Below are 20,452 nucleotides of genomic sequence, written 5' to 3' on the forward strand. Positions count from 1 at the left end.
CCCAGTTTTGATCTCTGTTAACCTACTGAAGAGTTAAACCACTCTCTTTAGTATTTGTTGGCTGTGTGCATTAAGCAGTATATTACGAGGTTCCGAGAGAATGCTTTATTTTTAGGCACTGTATGTATGTATGTATTTAAGAGAGAGGAGAGCATGAGCAAGCATGGGGTAGGGGCAGAAGGAGTGAGAGAGAGAGAATCATAAGCAGGCTCCGTGCCCAGCACAGAGTCCAGTGTGAGGCTCTGTCTCATGACCCTGAGATCATGACCTGAGCTGAAATCAAGAGTCAGACTCTTAGACTAACTGAGCCACCCAGGCACCCTACTTGGGCATTGTATTTAAATTCACATCTTGAGCACAGTGTATACGGCATATGCACTGCCTGGAGGGGCACTGGGTTGGGCCACCTGTTTGAGAGAGGTGCTGTAACACTGGCAAGGCGTAAGGATACATATGGCCTGTGTATTATATGTGGTAGAAGTAGCGTGAACCACATGCAGTTCAACTAATGACATTTGCAACTTAACTCAATTGAACCTATTAAATCTGTCTGAAATTTGTCTTGATTCATTGGCAACAGATTGTCATCTCTGACTTCATTTGGAAGCCTAGCTTGGAACTCTACCCTGTGTAATGGGAGTTTACTTTTGTCTGTGCTTCCTCCATACTGCCTTCTTTATTTCAATCTTAGGATATTATTGCCAGATTGATAAAATACCTCTAAAAGATGATTTACTATTCACATATTTCTCTGGAATTTTTTTCTCTCTCAAAGTGATAATAGAGAGCTCAATGACACCTTTTTTAGGGCAGGGGGAGGGGAGGCAGAGGGAGAGGGAGAATCTTCAGCAAGCTCCACAACAAGTGCCTGATGCAAGGCTCGATCTCACAACCCTGAGATCATGACCTGAGCTGAAATCAAGAGTCGGGCACTTAAACAACTGAGCCACCCATGTGCCCCCAACATTTTGTTTTGCATAGTTTCATTATAGTCCTGACAAAAGAAGGGGGGTTGCCTTTCCTGAGATTGAGGATTAGAACACAGTGGAAGTAGGCTCAATTTTAAAATATTTTAGGGAGAGAATAGGTGATTTACGAAATTATGAGGAAGGAAGCAGAGATGTAAAGGATGTGTTGTCAGGTTCTAGAATGCCTCTTTACTTTTGTTGTTTACTCTTTAAAAGGTGACTCCGGTTGCTCTCAAAAAATGGTTCCTGAGGAGTCATTCTGCTGAATCTGAATCTCCTGCTGTGGGGCCCGGACTGGTTTTCTTAACATCTTCCTTTCTTGAGAAATAGATGTTCTGTTTTTCCTGTCACTTCAGAAGGCCTATAAACGTGGATGCTTCCAACATCTTTTTTTTAATTTTCCCTCTTTCGGGCAGGTGTTTGAGAGTAAACCCAAAAGGGCTAGATGAAGAAAGCAAAGATTATCTGTCACTTTACCTGTTACTGGTCAGCTGTCCAAAGAGTGAAGTTCGGGCAAAATTCAAATTCTCCATCCTGAATGCCAAGGGAGAGGAAACCAAAGCTATGGGTAAATGTTCTCGTCTTCATTCGACTCTTTAGTTGCACATCAGACAACTTTATGCACAGACAAGTGATGGATTTGATCTGGTGTGGTTTTTTGTTTTTTGTTTTTTGTTTTGCGTAAATCTAAATACGACTTTTATTTTTTTTCCCACTCCAGAGAGTCAACGGGCATATAGGTTTGTGCAAGGCAAAGACTGGGGATTCAAAAAATTCATCCGTAGAGATTTTCTCTTGGATGAGGCTAACGGGCTTCTCCCTGATGACAAGCTTACCCTCTTCTGTGAGGTGAGTCCTTTACCCCATGCTGAGAGTCACAGTTCCCAGACCTGATCGGTATCCGTAGGCTTCATTATGTTGTATTAGGGATGGAGAGGGAGAAAACTCCCCGAGTGGAGTGGTGCTCCACGAATGTGGTTTCTGTGACTGAAACTGCGTCACAATTTCAGGCTTGTTGCACACGTCACCTTTCTGCTTGTTGTTACTGTGCTTAAAAACAAAGATTGTGCACTATCTAGGTATGAGCGATTCTGGGCTTGCTTGGGTCAGGATTCTGGCTTTCTCATCAGGGGTGTTTTCAGGTAGCCTGTGGACAGACTGGCACTGAACGCTGAGGAGAATGCCGGCAGCTCGGTGTGTGGGTTTGTCCCTTAAACTTTCTGACTTCTGAAGTGTGAGGTCCACTTGGGTCTAACCTCAGATCACTTTCCTGTTGTGCTCCACTAGATGACTCGTCTCAGGAGTGGGATATATCCGGTTTGTCTTGCTGGAGTAGTTGTGAAATGATGGCAAGAACCGTTTTTTCTGGAGTGAAGGGTAGATAAAGCTCTCTAACTTGTGGTTAGCTAGCAGGGTTATCTGTCATCAGCCAGGAGAGTTTCTCTCACTCCAGTGACCTAAGAGTCTGTCTGGGTTTACAGGAGAAGCCTTGAAGTATTCCCAAAGTCAGAGTGAGTTGGAAAATGGCTTCTTTAATGGGCTTACATGTACTCATCAGTCACTTCATGCTGTTATCAGTATATTTACAAATACTCATAAGCTTACGGCATAATAAATGAATAAAACCTCCAGTCTGATGGGATCTTTGTGTTCCCTGTACTTTGTGTGGTCGAGAACCACTTCCTGAGCCACACCACTTGCAAGTGACCACTGTGTGTTCATGGAGAGGGTGCGAGCAAGTTCCCTAACTACCGGTGTGTTCTGCCAAAATAATGGGCTCAAGCTGTGAGTTAATGACACTTCCAAAGGCTTATGCCACCTGTGCAGCAGAGAACAGTGTCCCTTAGGGATCTTGCCCTTTCTCGGAAAAGGCCTGGCCAGCAGAAGTCGACTTCTCTCCCCAGTCACTGCTCATTGAGTATTTCTGCAGAATAGTTGCTGGGGGTTAGACAAATCTGGATGCAGAGTTTATTAAAATACTACACTGAATATATAAAACAGTTGCATAATAGCTACATCTTTTTTGTTGTGAAGTAAAAGAAGGAAATACTAGACTGATGGCATCTCTATAAATACATTAAAGTGTTGCAGTTGTTTTTGTCTGTGAACTTGAGTTTGGAATTCCATATAAGTCCTACTAGATCAAACCCAGCTGCCCAAGTGAAGAAATGAGAACAATTAGGTGGTTTCATGTGAGGTTCGATGGAAACTTCAGACCATCAATTTAATCTTCACCTACTTTAGAGACTGGTATTTCAAAAAGATTTAGAAATAGTGGAAAATTCTGATTTCTGCTGGAAATGGAAGCCAGTCTTTGAACCCTTCTCAAGAAAGAGAACTCTCCTTTAAATATTGCCTCTGGTGTTTTAGGCAAAGTGTTCCCCTGTATTGCCACATTTTCCAGTCCACAGTGGGTCCAGCCTTTTCTCCCATGATCCCTCTTCCACCCTGTCCCCGCAGATCCATTCCAGCTGCTCCAACCCCTGCACTGACATTCTTGATTTGGAAACTGATTGGCCTGCCCTCACTTGGCAGTCTCTCATCCTGTGGTTAAATCCAGGGCTCCACTTCCCCATACGAAATTCTCTCCCTTCGCTTCCCCATATGAAATTCTCTGAGGAGAAATCCTGTGGTTAAGTTTAGATTTGTCTTACTGACTTAGAAGGGAAGTGAGATGACACTTTGGAAATGAGGAGATGTTGAACAGGGAAGCGTCTGCTGAGTTCTGCTGATGCCATCGGTTTCTTACCATCGAACCAGGTGTGCCATCTGTTCCTCTCACACTTCTCTGTTGGCCACAGGTGCTGAGTGTTGCTTCTCATACTTGGGCTTGTGCCTAGTGAGACTCGTTTCTGTTCCAAGGCTCTCTGTGGACTTAGTAGCATTCAGCATTGCAAGACGGTTGCGTGGGGCGGTGTGTTGGATGTGTGGGTTTTAAAAATGTCTGCAGCTCATCTAAGTTCTTAGTGCTTTCCAAAGCTAGATCATTCTTTTCTGCACATTCTGTCCTTTTGACCTGTTGCTGCCTTCTGCCAGTGGATTATTTATAAACAAGTATTTTAGTTCATATTCTATTTTATATATTACTGGTTGAGCTAGTTTTTTTATTATTATTATTCAGAGGCTTTTATGAAGTTGATGTCCACATACAAATTTAGGTCATGAGCCCTCCACTGCTCCGTTCCTCACTCAGCCTTTGGCCTGGGCACTTCCATCCTATCTGCCGATGGATTATTTATAAATAAGTTTATTGCATTGTGATTAAAAAAAAAAAAAAAAACAGTTCTATGGATTCTTTCGGCTGTTCCTAGAGACCACAGGAAGGAATCCTAAGGTGAAAGACTAAAAATCACATGTCTGTGTTTGGGCTTTATTTCAGTGGTATTACTGTTAATGAACATTTGAATGAAATTAGATCGCATACTGTCCAAATGCTGAATGGGTGGTCTTGTTTATAATATGCCACACTGGGTTCACCTTCAGTTCTCAGTGATGTTTTTGTCCATTAGGAAATGTGCCCATTCTTCCAAGGTGATATGGCTTAGTTAACATATATAGAAGCATTTTCAAAGTATTCCCTGAATTGTCTCTTACCACAATCCTTTGAGCTGGATTAGTTCTGTTATCTTCATTTCATGTTACTGGGAGAGAAGCAGCGCCTAGGGAGGTCAGGTAATTTTTCCTAACATTGTACCGCAAATTAGTGTCAGGCCATGTCAGCTCTGCATTTTCCACCTCTGGACGGCCGCGCAGTGCTAAGTGAGCTGCATGCCATTCTCCCGAGGAAACATGGGCTCTAGCAAGTTTTCCTAAAACAGAGTATTTACTTTGGTAATGAAAGAATCAGGAAGGCTTTACACTTTAAATTTTCTCTTTAATAGTTCGTCTCACAGAACATCTGCACGAAATGTTTCAGCTTCTATTGGCCCTTCCCTGTTTGTTTATACTGAAAACAAATAGCTACTAACAAGAAAGGGACAGATATTCCACCTTCACTGTACGTACCTTTGACAGGTGGAAGATTCCAGTGTCCGTTTGTGATGTTGCAGCTAAAGTTGAAACATGAAATACCGTATGAAATATGAAATACCAAATATGGATCGTGCAGACACTAGTTGACTCTTAAAATATCCCTTTTCTTCTCAAACATAGAATGTCCTTTCATAGCCTGGGAATATGTATGTTTACCAAATTTGAAATATGTGTCTCTTCTTTTTTGGGGGGTTATTTGGATATATTAATTGAACTATATGACAAGGCTAATATTTGATAGTCTTGACCTATGAAAATGGTGATTTTAATATGTAACGTTATTTAGGTTATCAGCATACTGTAATAAACCCAGCACCCAACCCAGCAGCATCACCAATAACTTGGAACTAACCTGTATATGTTTCTTCACTCTCCTTTAGACCTGTTGTCCCCCCACTCAGGGAGTGATGATAAGTAGCTGTCTGAAATTGTATGCAATCATTCTCTTGTTTACTATGTGTGTGCCTGAACAATGTACTAGTTTAGATTTGCTTGGGTTTTTTTTGTGCTTTATAAAAATAGTTTCAGAATGTATTTATAATGATGGATGTAACTCTAGTGCTTTCATTTTTAGTGCTATGTGATAGTGTGTTTTGTGAATGTACAACAGTTTGTTGATTCATTCTTTTGTTGGACATTTAGATTGTGGCCAGTCTTTTGATTAAAAGTAATGCTGCTGCTATAAGCCATCTCTATGCAGAGTCTATTTTTTCCTTGATTGTTTTAATTATATAGAAGTTAAAAAATGTATTTCCATTGGTCTTAGTTTGGCTTTTTATGTTTAGATAAAATGTATAAGAATTGGCACACTCTTTAGTCTTTTATGAAATTTTCTTTTTTAAGACAAGAAATTGACTTTAAAAGTGAGGCCCGTTTATGACTTGAAATGTAGAGGGTTATACAGCCTTCCTGAGACATTTCCATGTAGTCATTTATAAGACGACATAAATGTCACAGTCACGTCATCTTCACAGCTGCAATTCTGAATGAGTCTCCATAGTCAACTTTATAGGCATTAAAAAAATCTTTAGTTTTTCTCAAAATGGTCTCATTTTAGCATCATCATTTGCAGAGGAAAACAATCCCTTCCTAAGTTAAAAGTTTGGGCTCTGAAGACTCATTTGTGAATGCCATTTAAAATTTATTTTTAATTAAGCGTATTTAATGTTGGTAAGAGGTGCCAGACATTCAGCGCTCTGGAGACTCCAGGCATCCATATATCTACAGAACAAGTCTGGCTCAGACAGTAAAGGTACATTCTCCTTCCTGCTGTGTTCCTGTCTGTGTCTGGAGAGAGGAATTGCCCCAGTGAGACAAATCACAGTCTTTGGGCTCCATTCATTACCAAGCGTGCGTCTAACCAGCAGAGGGTCCACTGGTAACCATAGCTTGACATTCGGCTTAGTTCTTGCCAGTTCATTTTACCCCATCCAGTAAATTGCCATCAAGTGTTAATGACTGGGCTCCTATCAACCTGGTTTAATATAAGCTTAGGAACCCAGTGCCAGAAGCATCCTCCATTCCCTCCACTGGCCATCCCAAGAGATTCCTGCCTTTTCCTGTGAGGAAGTGGATTTAATTGTTCTTTTTCTTTTCTCCACCCACCCCTCCTTTTTTTAAAAAAATCAGTATTTTGAGGCTATAACTGGAAACTGGAAACTTCTACTTCTGGTGTTAGTATGAGAAAGTGGCTGGACCAAATTAGAGATCTTAACATAGGACAAGAGAAAATCTCTGTGGGGTAGTTTGTGCTGGGTCCTGAGCTATTAAAATAATGTTATAATCTGGCTCTGATAAATGTGCTATTGATGTTAAATACATTCATAATTGATTAACTTGGCTGCTTCACTGCACGGGATCATAATGATTAGTTTGAAACAAATGAATACATTTCTCGACCTGATAGTAAATATCTCACTCCTTCAGAAAAGAGACTATGGGTTATTGGGATGCCAGGGCATTCGTTTTGCCTCTGGGTTTATGACTGCATTTAAGCGATGACTTGCATCTTGAAGGTTGAGAGAAATTTGGGTCATTTAGGATATTCCTAAGCTGTCTTTCTCATCTAACTTGTAGCAGTAGAGCAAGAGTGAGGAGCTGATTCTCAAGGTTTGTGAATTCTGCTTTGGTATTACCAATTTTAACCTCATATGATGGACAAGGTAAAGCCTAACAGTGGTTGTTAGGCAGAAGACTGAGCTGCTGGGCCTTAGCTTCAGTTTGATAGTTTCCATTTATTTTAGAATGCTACATTATTTATAAATCCTTGTACTTGGCATCTAACAAGTTTATCTGAGTTTCACTGACCCATCTTGGTTTTTATCTAGACTGAACAGTTAATTGAACTAGTTAAAGTGTGTTGTTGTTGAAGTCATGGGGGCAAGTTGGTTCCCTCTGTAAATCTGTGGCTGTCACTCTGTTCTAGTGCACATGGGGCTGGAGCCAGGCCTCTTGTAGGTCAGTGTCACAAGGGACTGAGGAAGGGTGTCAGTGGTGTGGGATACCCACTGAGTTGTTAACTGCTGGGGAAGATCTTCCAAGCCCAGTTCTGTTCATTAGACTAACATCCGTGAGGAAATGCTAATTATTTACCAGGCCCAAGAGAAGCTGCATTTTATTTTCATGTTCTAGACCTAGCTAAAATAAGTGAAGTGCTTTTAGGCTTATCAGAAATTTTTTCTTTTAGAGAATTTTAAATGGTAGTTTCCATAGGAATTCTTTGTTTGTTTTAAAGATGTTATTTATTTGAGAGAGAGTGACAGAGAGATCACAAGCAGGGGGGAAGGGTAGAGGGAGAAGCAGACTCCCCACTGAGCGGGGATCCCCATGCAGGACTCGATCCCAGAACCCTGGGATCCTGACCTGAGCCAAAGGTAGCCACTTAACTGACTGACCCACCCAGGTGCCCCTCCATAGGAATTCTTTGTATTTAACCTTTTGCTTAAAGCAGAATAAGGTAAACGCTTGAGGTTTAATGTGTGCTTAGGTCAGTATGCCCATCTTCCCCTACCACCCCCCCCCCCCGTTTTGCCCAGGTTTTCAAGGCAGGGGAGGCAGAGTTCATTAGCATTTGGAGGAGAAGGAGATTTGTGGGGCTTTTGCCTCTCATCCTAGGATGGTGCAGAATAAGTATGATTGTGGCAGATTGGAAATTACTTGATCCACAGGATAAAGCCTCGATTTGTGGAGGTGGTTTCAAGAGAACATGACTAACGTTTGTATCTGAATGTACTACAGCACTGAGGTAAAAGTCATCTCTTCTCCTGCTGGGAAGAAGACTCTTGGTAACAAAACCTCTGGGCTGTGTTTCCTTGTCTTTCACAGGTGAGCGTGGTGCAAGATTCCGTCAACATTTCTGGCCAGAACACCATGAATATGGTGAAGGTCCCTGAGTGCCGGCTGGCGGATGAGCTGGGAGGACTGTGGGAGAACTCCCGGTTCACGGACTGCTGTCTGTGCGTTGCCGGCCAGGAGTTCCAGGCTCACAAAGCTATCTTGGCAGGTTGGTCTTTATTCATGAGAGGCTTTAGTATTGGTGAAACAAGGAAAAATGGTGGCTGCATAATCACCTTTTGAATAACATCAACTCTTCAAACTGGTGCACAAAAAAGTAAAGCTAAATATATATATTTTTATGGTGAGGACATTAGTTGTCATAACCAAAAAGCCTACTCTTCGTGGAAGTGGAGTTTCTGTTTTTCCTCTCTCTAGGGGACTTAGGCCACCATTGTCAAGCAGTAGATGTGTATATTGAATGCCTTTGCACCTAGAAGGTAGATGTCAAAACACTGGTTAAGAGGAGGTGTTAGATCCTAGACAAAGCCTTAAGATGTAGTGGAGAAGATTCTGGACTTGGGACTAAACCACCATCTAGCTAATTCTGCCAGCCCTGGAGTGTTAGCCTTCAGTACAGACATACCAGAAGAATGAGAATTTGCTAGTGACGTGGAAGATTAGGTCTTGTTCAAGGCCATTGTCCTTAAGACCAGAAAGACTGACAAAGAGTGGGAGCTGATAAGACAGGACTGACTTTACTTCCCACGAAGGCATAGCATTCAGCCACAGACTTCTGTTCAGACCGTAAGACATAAGAGGAAATTGCATGAACTTTCAGGCAACAATTTTTTTTACCAAGACTCTCAGCTCTATCATTCTAAAATACACACCTGGCAAAACCTCAGTCTGGCTCAATCTAACTGTCTTCCTGTTCCTGCTCTCAACTAGGTGTTACTGTCTATTGCCAAAGGAAGTCATCTACTCTTAGGTTAGTGTCTCCACAAGCAGCTAGGCTCTTGGCACTGCCAAGAACTCTTCTACAGATACATAGTTAGCTCTCTTTCTTTTTTCTTAACAATAGATACTTCAGACTGTTTACCAGTCTCCTTTAATGTCTGGACTCCTGAAAGAGTTGCTTGCTACTACTTCTGAGAGAAAATTGAGGCCCTTCTCCCTCAGCTCTTGCCTGTCGCCTTACGTGCATTTTCCCTGCATTCTCTGTGGAGGAGGTGTTCTTCCTCGTGTCCAGAGCGGGCTGTCTCTTCGGCCTTCTGTTTCATATCACATGCCGCCTTCCCAGAGTCCTTACTCTGCCGGTTATACCCTTGTTGTCTGATATCTCCACCATCTCTCTTTCTCCGATTGTCTGTTTACCCTTAGCCTGGAAACTGGCTCAGCCGTCTCCCTCTAGTTATTCATTCATTCATATTCATTTTCTCTGTCTCTCTCTCTCTCCCTCTCTCTCCATTTCTCTTTAAATAGAGCTAAGTTTCTTGAGTTAGCACATTTACTGTCTCTGCTTCTTTCCTCCCACTTATCCTCAGTTCACCTCCATGCCACGAAAGCAGTTTTCCAAAGTTCTCTGACCTGCTAATTCCTAAATTTGAGGGATTCCTTGGTTCGTATAGTATTTGACTTCTTTCTTCTGGTTCTCTCCTGATGCTCTGGCTACTTCTGATGTGTGGCCTCCCTCTTCTTCACACGTCCCTGTCAACACCGGTGTCCCTAAGGGCCTGCCTCACTTCTCTTTTCCTCTGCTTATTTCCCCTGGGTGGTTTTATTTATTCTCATAGCAGCATTTTGTGTTTAGCCACTGAAGATCCTCTAAGCATACTGCTGCTTTGGACCCTTCCCTTTTTAAAAAAACCACCAGCCCTTTTACTCTCAGCTTTTGTGATATACTTATTTTAATACCTTATAGCTGATAAGCCTTCTGAACTAAAAGCAGTGAGAATTAATGTCCCTTTGGAATATTTTAAAATATTGAGTCACAGAGGGATAAGTGATTTTCCCAAGATAATGTGGTTAGAAAATGACAGATCCAGAATTAATCCTTTCTGACATAAACTGTAGGCCCAAGTTCAGGTGACCCGGTGGCTCACAGTCCTGCTACGTTTTCCATCTGGTGCTCCTCTCTCAGGTAGAAGTTTGTTAGTCTCCGCCTTCATCAAAACTTCTGATTTATTCAACAACATGATAAAGTTTGAGGGTTTTAGGCCTTTTATTACTTTCATGGTTGAAATTAAGTTGACTTATTTTTCTGTGTCCATTAGACCACAGTGGGCTTAAAACACCATTTCTCAGCCTTTTTTTCATTATCCCCACTCCCCCGAGGAAAAAAAATCAAATTATTCCTAATGGGAGATACTAAATACTAAGGATTAAGTTTTTGTCAGGAAGGGTGGAACTTTGAAGGACCACAGATGAGATACCCTAGTTTTTTGGGGGGGTTTTTTGTTCTTTTTTTTTTTCCTCTTTGGGGTGTTATCATCTCTATTGTGAATGCATGGCCTGAGGAACAGAGCACCTGCTGTAAACAAGCATGCTCTTCCTTTAGTTAATGGTGCACTGAGCCCTGTTCTTGGCCTCCTTGCCGTGTGGTCCCTAGAACTGGAGAATTTAGTATCATTGTTCTAGACAGAAATTGGGATATTAGGATGCCTTGCTTAGACCATGAAGGATCTTCCGTTTGAACCCCCAAATCTGCCCAGAGGAGGTCATTGTCCTCCAGTCTGAGTAATTTCGTTCCAATATGAATGGTTGGAATGGAGCTCCTGAGAAATTATTTTTAAAGTACTGATTTCTTTTTTCCCCTCTCTCATATTATTCTCCTCTGGTGTAATGTAAAAGAGGGATTTTATTATTCCAATGTAATTTGATGCTAAGACCCTTTCAAGTAGCAAAAGGACAAGTAAGAAGGTGATCTCCTCTTCATAACAGAAGAACCAAGAGGTTTCAGTGTGATAACCTTATCTATCTCTGTTTTCCTTTCACTTTGTAGCTCGTTCTCCAGTTTTTAGTGCCATGTTTGAACATGAAATGGAGGAGAGCAAAAAGGTATGTGACAGAATGAAGATATGTCTTTTCAGCTAGGTGACTAGGTGCAGATGATTTCCTAGTTTCACACCAGGTGTATTTTTCCAGTCATATTATTAAAATGGAATACCGTTCTCTGAACACTTTCTGAGTGCAGGGAGAGGTGGTCCAGAAGCATTCTAGGTAAAACAGACTCACTCCATCCCAGGTAGATCATCGAGTTTTGTGTGAGGTTCTTAGACGTGTGTTTCTACTCAGGCAAAGAAACACCAAAAAATACAAAGAAACAGTTGTCTTGCTCTTGTATTTGAGAAGATAAAGGTGGTGCATATGATGGGAGCAAAGGCTGTTCTAATGAAATAGGGCAAAGAGAGAATTCTCATCCATGTTAAGTTTTAGACGATAACAAGCCTTTCTCTCACCAGAGCTTAAAATCATGAAAATTGTTTAGGGATTTTGTTCTGTTGGAATGTTTCTCATTTTCAGTTTTTCTGGCATAGAATCGGGTTGAAATCAATGATGTGGAGCCTGAAGTTTTTAAGGAAATGATGTGCTTCATTTACACGGGGAAGGCTCCGAACCTCGACAAAATGGCTGATGATTTGTTGGCAGCTGCTGACAAGGTGAGATAAGACTAGAAAATGAATCACAAGAGGAGGAGTGTTTGTGACCTTGTGAGTTTCATGACTGGGCCTCTATGTTACACAGTAGGTAAGACGAGCGTGTATCTCAGTGTGCCCAGGGCAGTCCTGGGTTGCAGTAATTGATAGCACCACCACTTTTATTTTCCAAAGTGTCCTGCTGTCAAAGTAACTTCTGTGGTCACCCTAATTACAGAAAAGAAGGGTAAGTTTGATGTTCACCTCCCTTCTCTTCCCCATCTCACATGTAAGCACAGGGATATTAAAGATTCAGATAATACTAACATTTGACTTTATAATGTACAAAGTGTTCTTGAGTTGATTAACTTTTTCTTTCTAAATAGTGAGAGATTTTATTTTTTTAAACTTTTTCTTCTAATTCTAGTTAGTTAACCTACAGTGTTGTAGTAATTTCATATATATAATATGGTGATTGAACAATCCCATATATTCTGTGGCTCCTGATGGGACAAGTGCACTCCTTGATCTCCGTCACCTGTTTTACCCTCCCCCCCCCACCCGCCTCCCCTTGATTGCATAAACTTTTATTTTAAACTTTGTCAATAAGAGGATAGTCTTTTACCCACTGTTGTGGTTAGAATTTTCAACTTTTACCTAAGGAGCTATTGAAATATGCCACAGTCAGAATTACAAGATGACCGGTAGCTCTTGGGACGAAGAAATAGTACTGCAGTAAATGCGTGCGTTGATCATTTCATTTCGATTTGAGAAATGTTGAAGTGTGAAAATTAAAGTCTGGACCTTAGGATCAAGGAAACAGGGGAAGGACCAAAAACAGTAGGCCAATGATTCCCAAAAGAAGTTTGGAGGGAAATGTTAATGAAATACTGAGTTTAACCAACTGAGCCACCCAGGCGTCCCCTGAAATACTGAGTTTAAACAAGTCAAATTGGGGTTCCTGTGTGTTGGCTGTCTTAACTGCAAGATTTCTCAGAATCTTTTTAGTATGTTAATGAACACTGTGAGTTTTCTAAAAAATATGATAGACCGCATTTCTCTAGCTTAATCAACCCTGAAATCCTTTTCCTCAAGAATCACCTCTGGGAATTAGTGTTCCCAAAAACACACCTGGGGAAACTGACTTTCTTTATGCAGATAGGTCAGAAAGAGCTCCGTAACCTGTCCTCCGAGGCCCTGTGGTCTGAGGAAGCACACGCTCTTTTTCCTCTGGAAGTTTCTTAAACGGGTTTATACCTGGCCAGCAGCAGACCCCATGAAAAAGACCATTCCCTGCTGGAAGTGTTGCTCCTCTTCCTACCGTATGGTGCTCTGGCACCCATCTGGGGGCAGAGGTGGCTCAGACCTGAGGCCACTAGAGCCTTCCCAGGATTCCCCCATGGGAAGAGTCTCCTTCCACCTTTCTCTGTACCTCGAGGACAGAGGAAGTACGTGCTTTGACAGTGGAGTTTTGTATTTATTGATCAGCTTTTTGGAGTGTTTGTAGAGGGTGAGGCACGTAAATCCTCATTGATTGCATTTGAAAGGATTGAGTAGTAGCTGTATCCTTTCAAGATTTTAGGAATCCAGTTAGGCAATGCGAACATTCCCTGTGCTCCCAGTCTGGCTCCGTGCTGACCACAGGAGTCTTGCTTTCAGTGGGGCCAGTAAGGAACTATCTGCTGTGAGCTCTGGAGAACTAGAAGACACAGCTTTTTGTAACACACGTTTATAATGATCCTGCCTCATCTGCCTTCTGATTTTCAGTGAAATTTATACATGCCAGTATAGCATGACTACGTATAGCTAGACCACTTCTAGCTCCTGTAGAGAGGAGTAGTGTCAGAAAGCCCACTTTTCAGATAGAAATACTGAGGCTGAGCAGTATATATTCTCAGAGCCAGGGTTTGACGTCTGTGTCATTCCTGGGTTTTCATTCCTGCTCCTCATCCAGAGAACGTACTGGGCAGCCCCTGTCAGTACGCAGAGCACGGGGATCAGCCTGAATTGGCATTCTGTGGCTGATGTCTTCAGTATAGTGTAATAACTTACAGTTTTAAAAGACAAAGTAGTCGAATTGCAGCAGTGCTTTAAATTTATGAATGAGAAGTAAGTGAAGGTTGCATTTTCAAATTCCATTCAGAATTTCCTATCAGACAGTCTTTGCTCCAAGCTTACTTGAAAACATTTTTACCTTTACACCTCATTGTGAGCTTCAGGAAAACAGAATAAGAAATCTTTCATGGAAGGATCTAAACATCTAAAATTTACCCAAGAGGCTGAAACAGCTTCTTCTGGGCTTTTCCAGTCTCCTGGGGACACGTGTAATTAGACCAAAAACAAAACAAAACACGTCGGCCAGGCCTGGGAGACACAATTTCAATCTCCTGAGTAAGTACAGCCATTAGGCAGGTTTTTCAGAAGCATAATTAAGGAAAAAAACTTTGTCTCCCAAGGGACAAGAATGGCTACTTTTGTCTAATTATGCAATAGGGATCAGAACTATTCACAGTAAAAAGTCCTTTTAAAAGAATGTATCGAGAAAGGATAAGAGGAATGTTCTGTGCAGCACTGTATAAAGACCAAACATTTATTCAACCTTTTCCAGCCTTTTAAAACAAAACGGCAACCTAATTTCTTGCTTGTCTAGTGTCATTCCTGTTTTCCATGGAAACTGTTTTCTAGTTACTCAAATGTAAAAAATTAAAGCTGCACCAAAACTAATAAAACTCTCTTTTTGCTGCAGGAGATTACAGTGCCCACAGACATGCCTCCTCACCCAGAATTCATAAAAATAAAATTGTCTTGGTTTGATTGCCATGATTCAGCCTGAAGTAGTTATTGTGTCATTGAGTTCTGAGGTCCTGAAGGTGGGACCAGTACGGAGACTGTGGATACCCTTAAAGCAGAAGGTTCTCCTATGAACTGATTAATAATGTTTTATTTTGTGACTCCTTTTATACCTTCCTCCTCCTCCTCGCTCCTGAAGTTCCTTAGTAAGTTCATAATCTCATATTTGAGAGCACATGCTACAGTGGCATCAAAACAAATCCGCTAGATCAGATGTGCCCAGTGTTAAACCAGACCTTCATTTCTAGAACATTTATACTCTTTACTTGGAAAATAGGAAGTTTTTAGATCAAAACTGGATCCAGGGCCTCTGCTGCTTTGTTCCTACCCTGAGAATCTTAACCTCAGCCTCAGGAAAGAGGACTCCATTTATCCCTTTCTCTTGAAAAGGAGACCTTTGGTTGACCCTCATTCAGGACCAGCTAGTGGCAGAGATGCTGGTGAAAGTCACCCCGGGGCTCCTTTTCACAGCCCAATGGCCAGTTGGCATACCTGCCGGGCTGGTGACATTGCTTAAGTAGAAAGGACTGTGTTTCACCCTCATTTGGCTCTGACTCAAAGGATGGCAGGAATGTAAAAGGTCATGTCCCATTGGCTTGAAGCACGATTATGCCTCATCGTAAGGGAGGGTAGGTGGTGGTGGTCCAGGAAACACTCGAGTCCCTCTTGGGGCAGGGTGACCTTGAGGATGTGGGTGTACTCCCTAATGGCCATTTTCCCAGCAAATGGATTTTAGAACTTGAGTGGCAGCCATGCACGCTATTTTAGCGGTCTTCTTTTCAGCCTTGGGGCGTGCTTGTGCCTTATCACTGCGGTAGCTCAGTGGCCTTGTCACGCGCTGTGCAGTTCTGCTCCGGAGTCCCGTTGCACGGCGGTCCCGCTGAGGAGCACAGCTGCAGCAGCCACAGCCCAGAGACACCCCCGCCCTGACCACAGCAGTGCTTGTGTCTTCCAGTACGCCCTGGAGCGCTTGAAGGTCATGTGCGAGGACGCCCTCTGCAGTAACCTCTCCGTGGAGAATGCCGCAGAGATTCTCATCCTGGCTGACCTCCACAGCGCCGATCAGTTGAAAACTCAGGCAGTGGATTTCATCAACTAGTGAGTTGGCACCTTCAAAGCTGTCCCTTCAGGAGAGCCGGGCTAGCAAGAGAAAGGAGAGGGACTTTGAATTAGGGAGTAAAACAGGCACGTGGCTTCGTTAGCCCCTTGTAGTAAGTAGAGGGTTTTCATCTTTCCCTTCAGCTTGACTGGACGGGAGATGGTTTCGAGAGATGGTTTTGCTCTGTCTTGTGGGGCTAACCCGATTGGTGAGCAAGGTGCCTGCCTTCCTGGTGGTGATGGGAAGCAGTGAAATAATGAGCGGCTGGCCTGGAAAGGCAGGGTTCCCGGAATGGCAGCACCTTCACTTCCCACTCCTGGGCTTAGTAGAGGACATGTAGGTCTCCGGGAGAACAGAGGTGGGTTTTGTATGAGTTAGTAAAACGTGTCTGACAGCTGATTGTGGAATGGGGAAAAGAGAAGGGATAACCAGTTGTCGAGGCTATTAAATACTGCTTGGAAAGGAAGTGTTCATTCCAGCAGATCTGTCCTGTCATCCTAAATGACAGATGACCTGGCCATACTACTCTCTGCAGTAATTCTCAGTGGGGCATGTTCTGCTCCCTTGCCTGTTGGAGAACAGAAGTTGGGAAAAACCCAAAGGGGAGAAGCAGGCCTTAAAAAGCCCTCACAGGGGTGCCTCAGTAGCTCAGTGGGCTAAGAGACTCTGCCTTTGGCTCAGGTCATGATCCCAGGGCCTGGGATCGAGCCCCGCATCGGGCTCTCTGCTCAGTGGGGAGCCTGCTCCTCTCTCTCTCTCTCTCTGCCTGCCTCTCTGCCTACTTGTGTTCTCTGTCTGTCAAATAAATAAATAAAATCTTAAAAAAAACCCTCACAGCAGCAGTTCTGGGCTGAAGCCGGTTTAAAAGGTTGCTGAACATTATTTAACATAGAAAAAGGCCCTAAAGAGGAATCAACTTCCTCGATGTAAGGTTGTTTGTAAAGTTGTTTTAAAGGAGTTTACCAATTGCGGCAAAGGCAGGTGGGAAGAGACCCCCAGATGTTCCTTCTAGGGACAGCTTGCTCCTTGCTGGACACTCGCGTGGTGCTCTTTAGATGTTAACATTCGGTAGGGTGTGGTATGGTCCCCTCCGGCTGATCGAATAGAGCCGCGGCCATGATCTGGTCTGTGGTCGGGGACTTCTGAGAATGATGGCAGAGCCAGATGGAAGCTCAGAGCTGCAGGGCAAGAGAGCCCTTGCTCTCTCTCTGTCGTAGCATCACCAGTGAATGTGAGGAGCATCAGTGATGGAGAGAAGGGCCCGAGGAACATTTCGCCTTTTGTATTTGGGAGGGTGGGGGCTCCAAATCCAGGCTTTCCGAGCTGCAGCAGCCCCAGCCTGGGCAGCTGTCTTCACGTTGTGTGACGGGCTCTGTCTACGAAGGGTTCTGCCCGAGTGTTTGGCACCCTTTACAGCAAACTCCGGGAGGTTAGACTGCCCCAGGGGTGGTGGACCCCAGCCCTCTCGCACCTTTGATAATCCATCTCTCCACATTTCTCCTAGTCATGCTTCAGATGTCTTGGAGACCTCCGGGTGGAAGTCAATGGTGGTGTCGCATCCCCACTTGGTGGCTGAGGCCTACCGCTCTCTGGCTTCAGCACAGTGCCCTTTTCTGGGACCCCCACGCAAGCGCCTGAAGCAGTCCTAAGATCCTGCCTGTCGTAAGACTCCGTGTGTTTTCCTGAAGCAGCAGCCACCATTGCTGCCACTGACCACCAGGTAGACAGCGCAATCTGTGGAGCTTTTACTCTGTCGTGGGGGCAGAAGACTGCATCGTGGCCCCCAGACGTTCAAAACAGCACTAAATAAACTTGGGGGAAGCGGGGGGTGGGAAGGGCCCGGGACCTGGGGCTGCTCAACCTAATGAAAACCCTGTTGCTGCGTCACTGTGTTCCCTTTGGCCTGGCCGACTTTGGTACTGTGGGGATTCAGTTTAGGTGCCGGCCCAGAGGATGTCCCAGCGGTGGTACTGCAGAGAAACCTGTCTGCATCTGACTGAGCAGAACAGATCGTCAGGTGCCTGGAGCAAAAAGGAAAAAAAAAAAAAAAAGAAAAAAAAAAAGGACATTTAGTTATAAGAGAAGGGAAAAGGAAAGGAAAGAAGAAAGGATTTTTGCAGAATTTCTCAAAAATCAATTTGTGGATTCTAGTAGTATTTATGTTGAGAGAAATTTTAGTCCATCCAGCTGTGCTAAAACTTCGATATTTGTGACAACTCCTCACCACCATACAAGTATCAGAAGAGCTCTCTTGTTGTTAGCACTTATTGTTTGCAAGAACAGAATACATCCTTTTATCCTTTTATGAAAATTGACAAGTGAAGGCGAGAGGGGAAGGAGGTTATTTGAGCTGGAAGATGCGTGTTCTCATGTGGTGGCTTTTGCAAAAAATCTTTATCGGTGTTGAAAACTGGAAAAAATAATTCATCCAGAATTCATACTGTCTTGACAAGAACTCTGGTTCTCTGTTTTTAGATATTGTGGAAAATGTTTTTTGGCATTTTTCTCTGATTTTATTTCTCCTCCCTCCCCCCCTTTTCTAAGAAAATAAAATGCAAAACAAAAACAGAACAAAAAGAAGAGAAAAGAAAAGGAAATTTTATTATTAATGCTGTGTGACAAAATCCCAGCCCAGATTGCTCAGCTGTTCATACCTGACTTGCCGCCTGCGTAGGAGCCAGTCCTGTTCCTTCCAACTCACCCCTTTCCTACAGGGGAGAACTTCCAAATGTTAATTGTTTTCTTTTTGAAAATATAAATAATTACTATTTTGTACTGTGTGGTATCTCTGGTCTTTTGTTTCACTCACCTGGCTGACTTTTTGTGTCTGAGTTCCTTAAGGGATTTCAGAGACCTGGTTTGAGCCTTCAGCTTGCAGAGATTCTATGAGAAATGTCTACCCATGGGGATTTACTGTGTCTCCCTCACCCCGGGCTGCCTCTTGGAACTCCCAGCATCTACCAGTGTCTTGTCCTCCTCAAGTATCTCACAGGCCACATTCTAATGAGGGATCAGGCTCCTGCCTCTGCCAAGGCAAGTAATGGGGGTGGGCTTTTCTACCCCCTACATGTTCTAACACCTAACCCCCAACCTCCCTTCTCCTAGCTAACTATAAAAAGATCAAGGGGACATGAATGTGGAGATTAAATAAAGGGAAATCATTATCTCTGACTGGTTCTGTCACTGACTTGATGTGTTTCCAGAAAAGTTAATGTCTGAATACCCACAAGGACACTCCAGGGCTGCTCACAAGGACACTGACAGTGCTGGACAGGACAGGACAGTGGGACACACCAGAAAATGCAATGGCCATGTGGCCAAGGTGTGTACATTTGACCTTAGATGGAAACTCAACATATTCCATCTCCCATTTCTCTCCAGTGACTTTGGCCTTGGCAGATTTTCCAGTTTTCATTCATCTTGCCCAAGTTTCTAGAATGACCAGCTGTGGTCGAGCATCGACACGGGCACACAGAGGATGCACTTATTAGAAACCATCCCATTGCACTTGTCAGTTTCCTCCCACGGCTCACGTCCAGGAGGAAGTGTCCAGTGTTCCACATCATGGCTGCCGTCCTGTGCCACCTCATCCTGGCTCTCCAGGTCAGCACACTGGTCCAGGGCTCCAGCATGCACACAGTCTGCTCCGTCCATGTGGCCGCCTGGGCCACTGCATTGCCTCATTCGCTCAGCTCTTCTCGGTTTTCACCAAACCTTCACAAACAGTATTTCATTTCAACTTCCCAACAACCGAGTGACAGACAGCACCTTCCCATTCTATAGTGAAGAGAAGTGGAAACCCAGAGCAGTCAAGTGACGTGCGTCAGATCCCACAACTGTCGAGTGACAGTTCTCCTGATATACAGTACCTTGAGAAGATTATGTAAGTAGAGGGAGGAGGTTCCATTTCTGAAAAGTTTCGGTCCAAAATCAGAGGTGAAGTGTCCTTCCTATGGGAAACATAGGAAAGCAAGAGCAAAGCTCTAGAGAGATCCATCTGCTGTCCTGTTCTTCCAGCGGGCGAGGAGGATCAGTCTGCCTTTAGGTTTGCTTTCCTCCTCTGATTCATAGAAAGCGGTGGTTTCAGGGCCTATGCCCCCGGGAGGGGAGCAGTCCTGGTACCAAGCTTCATCAGGAGGAAGGTCTCTCTGGGGATTTTCCAATATTTTTGGAATCTCCAATGTGGGTACAAAGCTGTTAGGATTTCAGGTACAGGTGAAACTGCTCGATGCTTCTCCTGTCATTATTACATTATTTCTGGACGTGTTTGTTTTTGTTTAAAGGATACAGTTGAAGCCATCTGGTTACGACAACATCCGAGCCCCAGCATACTGTTCATAAACCTCCCACTGCCACCACTCCCTCCCTCAGCTCCCCCCACATCTGAAATTTAATTCAAGTTAACTCCACAATCTGGGGCATGTGCTGTCTGCAGAGATGTCCGCGCCAGTGGAACAGTTGGAGATTTCAGTTCCACAAGGATATAGCTTATTTATCAAAACAATATTTCAGGCGAGTAGTTGGAACCTTTGGAGTTAACGGTTTGAGGTCCAAATAGAGTATCTGGCTTTGGTCCCTACTGCACCCCCCAC

General features: G+C 43.5%; 1 protein-coding gene across 2 annotated transcripts in view; it reads left to right on the forward strand.

Moving 5' to 3' along the window:
* Positions 1 to 18,635, forward strand: part of SPOP (speckle type BTB/POZ protein) — a 58,426-nt gene extending 39,791 nt beyond the window's left edge. For both annotated transcript variants that reach the window (XM_082704717.1, XM_082704716.1), the window contains 7 exons: positions 1,385 to 1,536; positions 1,690 to 1,817; positions 8,325 to 8,502; positions 11,278 to 11,333; positions 11,813 to 11,935; positions 15,717 to 15,859; positions 17,365 to 18,635. In XM_082704717.1, the coding sequence (XP_082560843.1) occupies positions 1,385 to 1,536; positions 1,690 to 1,817; positions 8,325 to 8,502; positions 11,278 to 11,333; positions 11,813 to 11,935; positions 15,717 to 15,859; positions 17,365 to 17,509 (925 nt within the window). In that variant the 3' untranslated portion in view covers positions 17,510 to 18,635. The remainder of the gene's footprint in view (positions 1 to 1,384; positions 1,537 to 1,689; positions 1,818 to 8,324; positions 8,503 to 11,277; positions 11,334 to 11,812; positions 11,936 to 15,716; positions 15,860 to 17,364) is intronic.
* The last annotated feature ends 1,817 nt before the right edge of the window (positions 18,636 to 20,452 follow it).

This window comes from Mustela nivalis, assembly GCF_964662115.1.
Source record: "Mustela nivalis genome assembly, chromosome: 17".
NCBI lineage: Eukaryota > Metazoa > Chordata > Mammalia > Carnivora > Mustelidae > Mustela > Mustela nivalis.